This window comes from Argiope bruennichi, chromosome 10 (assembly GCF_947563725.1).
Source record: "Argiope bruennichi chromosome 10, qqArgBrue1.1, whole genome shotgun sequence".
NCBI lineage: Eukaryota > Metazoa > Arthropoda > Arachnida > Araneae > Araneidae > Argiope > Argiope bruennichi.
In genome coordinates this window covers 73,690,117-73,700,001 of record NC_079160.1, presented here as the reverse complement: position 1 = coordinate 73,700,001, position 9,885 = coordinate 73,690,117, and the positions used below count along the sequence as shown (strand labels likewise).

At 37.0% G+C, this 9,885-nt stretch overlaps 2 protein-coding genes across 2 annotated transcripts; both read left to right on the top strand.

The window, feature by feature from the left end:
• Positions 1-2,404: 2,404 nt before the first annotated feature.
• On the top strand, positions 2,405-3,190 carry LOC129987596 (uncharacterized). Its single transcript, XM_056095557.1, has one exon. The coding sequence runs from the start codon at positions 2,405-2,407 to the stop codon at positions 3,188-3,190; it is 786 nt and encodes a 261-aa protein (XP_055951532.1).
• Positions 3,191-7,923: 4,733 nt separating this feature from the next.
• Positions 7,924-8,709, top strand: LOC129987595 (uncharacterized). Its single transcript, XM_056095556.1, has one exon. The coding sequence runs from the start codon at positions 7,924-7,926 to the stop codon at positions 8,707-8,709; it is 786 nt and encodes a 261-aa protein (XP_055951531.1).
• The last annotated feature ends 1,176 nt before the right edge of the window (positions 8,710-9,885 follow it).

Below are 9,885 nucleotides of genomic sequence, written 5' to 3'. Positions count from 1 at the left end.
CTACAACAACTGGATTAGTAGGTTTGGTGTCCCTGCTCAAATTATAACAGATCAAGGAAGACAATTTGAATCTCAATTATTCAGATGTCTTGCTGCTATATGTGGTGCTAAAGTATCGCATACTACCTCATACCACCCCCAATGTAATGGTAAAATAGAGAGACAGCATAGGACCCTGAAAGGTGCTATAAAAGCACATAACAATATAAGGTGGACTGAATCTCTTCCAACAGTATTACTTGGTTTGAGAGCTGCCATCAGACCAGACACAAACCATTCAATTGCCCAAATGGTGTATGGTTCTAACATCAAGTTGCCAGGAGAATTCTTCGACCCACCTACCATCAAAATGGACCAAGAAACCTTTGTCTCACAGTTACAGAGGTATATGGATCATCTGAAACCAGTACCATCAAGTAGTGTGAAGCACCAAAGAATATTTGTGCCTCAAGATCTCAAATCTTGCTCTCATGCCTTTGTTAGAATAGACAGAGTGAAAAAAGTCCTCGAACCACCTTATCAAGGACCATATAGAGTAGTTGAACGCTCTGACAAATTTTTCACTTTGTCAATGAAAGAGAAAAATGTAAATATCTCAATTGACCGTCTAAAACCTGCCTATTTGTTGGTCACGGACAAAGATGACAAGCCGACACAAGCTAAACAAACAGATGGGAATTCAGATCATAGAGACTCCCACCTTCCATCTGATACTCAAACAACTTCCAGATGTGGACGAAAAATAAAACAACCAGTCAGGTTTAGAGATTAAAAATTTTGTATGTATGTGCCTTTTGCTCAATTATATTCTGCACTAAAAATCATTAAGTGTTTAATTATGTTGTGAATATATAAATACATGAATAATTTCACCACATATATTGCTTACCTTTTAAATTTTGCCAATATAATATGATTTTGCATAATATAGTTAGTTCTTGCTCTTATTCATTCTATTGAATGTAGTGTTAAGACATACTGAGTATTGCATTATATTGTATAGACAAGCAAATCAAATATTGCACTTAAAGAAGTTTGGGTATTCAGGTATATATATTTATGTATATATGTGTGTGTGTGTGTATGTATTTACAATGATTCTTTTCCTTACTATGCTACCTGTAACATTTGTTTCATTTCTTGTAAACAATTTTTTCATTATAGTACATGAATATGTATTTTTGATTGTTTGAATTTTATTGTATTGTATTGTTTTACATCAGTATACCCATTTTCATGATTTGTCCTGTATCAACATATACATTATCTTATATATTAAGTGTATCTTCATAACATTCTTTGTCACAAATTATTCTTATATATTTCTGCAACTAGGAAGTATCTTTTATTGTGTGATTTGACATTCAATTATTAGCATCAGATATTAAAACATTCATCCAATTTTATTACATGAATATATTGCTGTTATGAATTATAGATTTCATCACATTACTGTTTACAGAATTTCTTGTGTTCCTTATTTCATGTCATTGAAAGCATAACACATTGACTATGTAAATATAAGCTAGAAAATGTTATATGTATGAATTGGTGGTATATTGTGCAGTATAGTATTTTGGTTGTAGATAGAGATAGTTTTTTTTTTCAGCATCATCAAAATTAATGGATATTTTGAAAATTCCTTGTGTGTTAGAAATTCTCTGGTATGAAAGTATGATCCAGTAATGTCATTTTATATGAAAGTTCTTAAATATATGTAGGAAGTTTTGATTTAATCCTTATTACTAAATTTATCATATCTTATTTATGGAATTTATCATTTTAAGACATATTATTATGGTTAATATGAAATATCTAAGTTAGCATTGAATTTTGTATGTATTTATGTCAAACTTCTCCTACCATGGTATCTGATTATCGTAACTCAGTTACTGGTGAGGGAGTGATGTTGGGACAAGAGTAATTGTTATTTTGGCCACTAGATGGCTGCACCTGTCAAGCTGTTGTCTGCAAATCGGATGAATCATGTTTGACATGGTCATAATGAAATCGCATAAATTCTATTTCATAAAGTAACAAATGTCACATTTATTTTATTTAAAAGCAAGTAATTATTGTTAATTTTTATAATGATTTTCATAATTTATATTTCAGTTTTTGTATTTTTACTTTTATATCTTTTTAACTGTGATGCAAGGTTAACTGTAAACCAAACGGTGTTTGTAAAAAACGTGGGTTTTTTTTAACCACTTGCAGTCGCTGTACGAGTGTGCGAGGTGTTGGTAGCTGAATAAAGATCCAGGAGGTGCTGAGAAAGTTTTGTTGATTTATTTAAACAAATCACGCAACCTAATCAATGAATTAATATTTAATTGAGTGCTAGTAATTGAGCACCTAATAACTGGTGACCCTGGATTAATTTCTACCTCCTGGATAATTCAAAATGCCCGACACAGAAGTTTTGGAAGCAAGCGGCGTGAGCATAAAAATACCTCCGTTTTGGTTTGACAAACCTGAAATATGGTTTTACCAAGTCGAAGCTCAGTTCAAGATTTGCAGGATTACATCGGAAGAGACTATGTTTAGCCATCTCGTCGCCCAATTGGAGCCAAAAGTTCTAGATGATATTTGGGACATTGTGAAAGATCCTTCCCCGAACAAATATACGGCGGCAAAGGAACGGCTATTACAAATATTCGTCGAGAGTGAGAATAAAAAAATCAAACGTCTTCTCACAGGACTTGAGTTAGGTGACATGTTGCCAAGTCAACTTCTTAGAAAAATGCGTGCTCTTGCTGGTACGGACGTTTCGGAGAAAGCGTTGCGCACCCTGTGGCTGGATAAGATGCCCGATTCAGTCAAGGGTGTTGTCATCGTCAGTGAAGAGAAGCTCGATAAATTAGCTACTATGGCCGACAAGATCGTAGAGATGGCGCCAAGAACAACAGATGTTGCAGCGGTGCAGAAGGAGTCACCAGGAGTAGACCAACTCCTGGCTAAAATCGCGGCACTTGAAGGCCAAATTGCCTCAATGAGGTTACAGCAAAAGCCCCGGAACCGTAGCCCTCATCACCATCAGAGGAGTAGAAGTCGCAGCAAATCGAGGCGCCGCTACAATCCACAAGGAAAATTCTGCTTCTACCATTTCAAATTCGGGAAGAAGTGCCTCCCTGGCAAATGTATACAGCCGTGCAGTTGGGATGAGTCGGGAAACCAGTCCCAGCAGTAGACGCTGCGGCGAGTCCTACTGCCGAAATTTTAGGCCGCAAATCCCGGTTATTCGTCAGGGATAGAAAAACTGGTTGCCAATTCCTCGTGGATAGTGGAGCTGACGTTTCCATTCTTCCTTGGACTAGAACAAAAGGTGAGTGCCAAGCCTCTAAATATAAATTGTATGCTGCAAATGGCACAGAGATTCTAACATTTGGTGTCAAAATGCTAACACTAGACCTAGGCCTAAGACGCCCATTTCAGTGGCCATTCCTTATTGCCAAAGTTAACCGAGGAATCATAGGTGCTGATTTTCTTCAAAAGTTTCAATTATTGATAGATCTACACAAGAAGAGATTAATTGATGGTGTAACAAACCTTTCAAGAAAAGGGGAAGTTGCTACTATTCAAGGAAATTATGATCTCAGCACCGTCAGTAAAACCTCCAAATATTTCAATCTGCTTAATTCATATCCTGATCTAACCAAGCCTAACTTGGTAAACAGAATTGTCAAGCATGGAGTGGAGCACCACATCCTAACAACTGGCCAACCTGTTTATTCAAAGGCAAGACAGCTAGCCCCCGATAAATTGAAGCTGGCGAAGCAGGAATTTCAGTTTATGCTGGACAACGACATTATCAGACCCTCCAAATCTCAATGGGCAAGTCCACTGCACCTAGTAAATAAAAAGGATGGCAAATTAAGACCATGTGGTGACTATCGACGCCTAAATGCACAGACAGTGCCAGATCGGTACCCAATACCTAGAATTGAGGACTTCCACTACATTCTAAAAGATAAAATAATTTTTTCAAAGTTAGATTTAGTGAAAGCATATTATCAAATACCCATTGCTGAAAAAGATAAAGAAAAAACGGCCATAACCACACCATTCGGTCTCTATGAGTTCAATGTTATGAGTTTTGGATTGAGGAATGCCCCTTCAACCTTCCAACGGTTCATTACTGAAGTACTATTTGGACTGGATTTTGTCTTTCCCTACCTTGATGATGTACTTGTTGCCTCATCTTCAGAAGAAGAACACAAGGAACATCTGAAAGTGGTGTTTGACAGATTCCAGCAATATGGGCTTAAAATTAATATTTCCAAATCAGTGATGGGAGCTGACCAAATAGAATACTTGGGATACCTAATCACTGCAGAAGGTTCTCGTCCATTGCCGGATAAAATTGAAGCCATTACCAAGTACAAACTACCATCAACTATTCATGACCTGCGGACATTTCTTGGTATGGTAAATTTTTATCGAAGATACCTGAAGGATGCAGCAAAGACCCAAGCACCTCTACATGAACTACTGAAGGGGGCGAAAAAGAAAGACCGCAGGAAAGTGTCCTGGACTGATGACACCATAAAGAGTTTTGAAAAATGCAAGGCAGATCTTGCTGAAGCTGCTCTTCTATATTATCCAAAATCTGGACTGCCTTTATCACTTTGTACTGATGCTTCAGATTTTGCAGTAGGCTCAGTACTTCAACAATATGAAAATCAGAGCTGGAAGCCAATAGCTTTCTACTCCAAAAAGCTAAATGATACTCAAAGAAGGTATAGTACCTACGACAGAGAACTGTTGGGAATATACCTTTCTATAAAACACTTCAAACATCTGTTAGAAGGCAATGATTTCACCATCTACACTGATCACAAGCCTCTGACATTTGCATTTCAACAGAAAAATGAAAAAGCATCCCCAAGACAGCTACGGCAACTACAATACATTTCTGAATTTTCAACCAACATCCAACATATTCAGGGCAAAAATAATGTAGTTGCTGATGCTTTATCTAGAATTGAAACTGTCTCCATCATTGATTATGATGCGATAGCAGAGAAGCAAGTGCACAATAAAGACTTGCAGCAATTAATGCAGGAAAGTCCCTCTTTGCAATTTAAGCCCTCGACTTTACCATCAGGAAAGATACTCTGGTGTGATACCTCCACTTCAAATATAAGACCTTACATTCCAGAGGAATTTCGGATGCAGATGTTTCAACAACTACATGGTTTATCTCATCCTGGAGTTAAAAGTACTATCAAACAGATGACAGAAAAATTCATTTGGCCAGGCATGAAGAAGCAAGTAGGAGAATGGGCAAAGACATGCATCAGATGCCAGAAATGTAAAGTCAACAGACATACCAGGTCTAAATTTGGAGAATACCAAGCTCCAGATTCAAGATTTAGTGTGGTACACATAGATCTGATTGGCCCACTACCACCTTCAGAAGGTATGGAATACTGCCTGACTTGCATTGACCGGTATTCTTCGTGGATAGAAGCAATCCCCTTACCCGACATAACTGCTGAAATAGTTAGTAGGGCTTTCTACAACAACTGGATTAGTAGGTTTGGTGTCCCTGCTCAAATTATAACAGATCAAGGAAGACAATTTGAATCTCAATTATTCAGATGTCTTGCTGCTATATGTGGTGCTAAAGTATCGCATACTACCTCATACCACCCCCAATGTAATGGTAAAATAGAGAGACAGCATAGGACCCTGAAAGGTGCTATAAAAGCACATAACAATATAAGGTGGACTGAATCTCTTCCAACAGTATTACTTGGTTTGAGAGCTGCCATCAGACCAGACACAAACCATTCAATTGCCCAAATGGTGTATGGTTCTAACATCAAGTTGCCAGGAGAATTCTTCGACCCACCTACCATCAAAATGGACCAAGAAACCTTTGTCTCACAGTTACAGAGGTATATGGATCATCTGAAACCAGTACCATCAAGTAGTGTGAAGCACCAAAGAATATTTGTGCCTCAAGATCTCAAATCTTGCTCTCATGCCTTTGTTAGAATAGACAGAGTGAAAAAAGTCCTCGAACCACCTTATCAAGGACCATATAGAGTAGTTGAACGCTCTGACAAATTTTTCACTTTGTCAATGAAAGAGAAAAATGTAAATATCTCAATTGACCGTCTAAAACCTGCCTATTTGTTGGTCACGGACAAAGATGACAAGCCGACACAAGCTAAACAAACAGATGGGAATTCAGATCATAGAGACTCCCACCTTCCATCTGATACTCAAACAACTTCCAGATGTGGACGAAAAATAAAACAACCAGTCAGGTTTAGAGATTAAAAATTTTGTATGTATGTGCCTTTTGCTCAATTATATTCTGCACTAAAAATCATTAAGTGTTTAATTATGTTGTGAATATATAAATACATGAATAATTTCACCACATATATTGCTTACCTTTTAAATTTTGCCAATATAATATGATTTTGCATAATATAGTTAGTTCTTGCTCTTATTCATTCTATTGAATGTAGTGTTAAGACATACTGAGTATTGCATTATATTGTATAGACAAGCAAATCAAATATTGCACTTAAAGAAGTTTGGGTATTCAGGTATATATATTTATGTATATATGTGTGTGTGTGTGTATGTATTTACAATGATTCTTTTCCTTACTATGCTACCTGTAACATTTGTTTCATTTCTTGTAAACAATTTTTTCATTATAGTACATGAATATGTATTTTTGATTGTTTGAATTTTATTGTATTGTATTGTTTTACATCAGTATACCCATTTTCATGATTTGTCCTGTATCAACATATACATTATCTTATATATTAAGTGTATCTTCATAACATTCTTTGTCACAAATTATTCTTATATATTTCTGCAACTAGGAAGTATCTTTTATTGTGTGATTTGACATTCAATTATTAGCATCAGATATTAAAACATTCATCCAATTTTATTACATGAATATATTGCTGTTATGAATTATAGATTTCATCACATTACTGTTTACAGAATTTCTTGTGTTCCTTATTTCATGTCATTGAAAGCATAACACATTGACTATGTAAATATAAGCTAGAAAATGTTATATGTATGAATTGGTGGTATATTGTGCAGTATAGTATTTTGGTTGTAGATAGAGATAGTTTTTTTTTTCAGCATCATCAAAATTAATGGATATTTTGAAAATTCCTTGTGTGTTAGAAATTCTCTGGTATGAAAGTATGATCCAGTAATGTCATTTTATATGAAAGTTCTTAAATATATGTAGGAAGTTTTGATTTAATCCTTATTACTAAATTTATCATATCTTATTTATGGAATTTATCATTTTAAGACATATTATTATGGTTAATATGAAATATCTAAGTTAGCATTGAATTTTGTATGTATTTATGTCAAACTTCTCCTACCATGGTATCTGATTATCGTAACTCAGTTACTGGTGAGGGAGTGATGTTGGGACAAGAGTAATTGTTATTTTGGCCACTAGATGGCTGCACCTGTCAAGCTGTTGTCTGCAAATCGGATGAATCATGTTTGACATGGTCATAATGAAATCGCATAAATTCTATTTCATAAAGTAACAAATGTCACATTTATTTTATTTAAAAGCAAGTAATTATTGTTAATTTTTATAATGATTTTCATAATTTATATTTCAGTTTTTGTATTTTTACTTTTATATCTTTTTAACTGTGATGCAAGGTTAACTGTAAACCAAACGGTGTTTGTAAAAAACGTGGGTTTTTTTTAACCACTTGCAGTCGCTGTACGAGTGTGCGAGGTGTTGGTAGCTGAATAAAGATCCAGGAGGTGCTGAGAAAGTTTTGTTGATTTATTTAAACAAATCACGCAACCTAATCAATGAATTAATATTTAATTGAGTGCTAGTAATTGAGCACCTAATAACTGGTGACCCTGGATTAATTTCTACCTCCTGGATAATTCAAAATGCCCGACACAGAAGTTTTGGAAGCAAGCGGCGTGAGCATAAAAATACCTCCGTTTTGGTTTGACAAACCTGAAATATGGTTTTACCAAGTCGAAGCTCAGTTCAAGATTTGCAGGATTACATCGGAAGAGACTATGTTTAGCCATCTCGTCGCCCAATTGGAGCCAAAAGTTCTAGATGATATTTGGGACATTGTGAAAGATCCTTCCCCGAACAAATATACGGCGGCAAAGGAACGGCTATTACAAATATTCGTCGAGAGTGAGAATAAAAAAATCAAACGTCTTCTCACAGGACTTGAGTTAGGTGACATGTTGCCAAGTCAACTTCTTAGAAAAATGCGTGCTCTTGCTGGTACGGACGTTTCGGAGAAAGCGTTGCGCACCCTGTGGCTGGATAAGATGCCCGATTCAGTCAAGGGTGTTGTCATCGTCAGTGAAGAGAAGCTCGATAAATTAGCTACTATGGCCGACAAGATCGTAGAGATGGCGCCAAGAACAACAGATGTTGCAGCGGTGCAGAAGGAGTCACCAGGAGTAGACCAACTCCTGGCTAAAATCGCGGCACTTGAAGGCCAAATTGCCTCAATGAGGTTACAGCAAAAGCCCCGGAACCGTAGCCCTCATCACCATCAGAGGAGTAGAAGTCGCAGCAAATCGAGGCGCCGCTACAATCCACAAGGAAAATTCTGCTTCTACCATTTCAAATTCGGGAAGAAGTGCCTCCCTGGCAAATGTATACAGCCGTGCAGTTGGGATGAGTCGGGAAACCAGTCCCAGCAGTAGACGCTGCGGCGAGTCCTACTGCCGAAATTTTAGGCCGCAAATCCCGGTTATTCGTCAGGGATAGAAAAACTGGTTGCCAATTCCTCGTGGATAGTGGAGCTGACGTTTCCATTCTTCCTTGGACTAGAACAAAAGGTGAGTGCCAAGCCTCTAAATATAAATTGTATGCTGCAAATGGCACAGAGATTCTAACATTTGGTGTCAAAATGCTAACACTAGACCTAGGCCTAAGACGCCCATTTCAGTGGCCATTCCTTATTGCCAAAGTTAACCGAGGAATCATAGGTGCTGATTTTCTTCAAAAGTTTCAATTATTGATAGATCTACACAAGAAGAGATTAATTGATGGTGTAACAAACCTTTCAAGAAAAGGGGAAGTTGCTACTATTCAAGGAAATTATGATCTCAGCACCGTCAGTAAAACCTCCAAATATTTCAATCTGCTTAATTCATATCCTGATCTAACCAAGCCTAACTTGGTAAACAGAATTGTCAAGCATGGAGTGGAGCACCACATCCTAACAACTGGCCAACCTGTTTATTCAAAGGCAAGACAGCTAGCCCCCGATAAATTGAAGCTGGCGAAGCAGGAATTTCAGTTTATGCTGGACAACGACATTATCAGACCCTCCAAATCTCAATGGGCAAGTCCACTGCACCTAGTAAATAAAAAGGATGGCAAATTAAGACCATGTGGTGACTATCGACGCCTAAATGCACAGACAGTGCCAGATCGGTACCCAATACCTAGAATTGAGGACTTCCACTACATTCTAAAAGATAAAATAATTTTTTCAAAGTTAGATTTAGTGAAAGCATATTATCAAATACCCATTGCTGAAAAAGATAAAGAAAAAACGGCCATAACCACACCATTCGGTCTCTATGAGTTCAATGTTATGAGTTTTGGATTGAGGAATGCCCCTTCAACCTTCCAACGGTTCATTACTGAAGTACTATTTGGACTGGATTTTGTCTTTCCCTACCTTGATGATGTACTTGTTGCCTCATCTTCAGAAGAAGAACACAAGGAACATCTGAAAGTGGTGTTTGACAGATTCCAGCAATATGGGCTTAAAATTAATATTTCCAAATCAGTGATGGGAGCTGACCAAATAGAATACTTGGGATACCTAATCACTGCAGAAGGTTCTCGTCCATTGCCGGATAAAATTG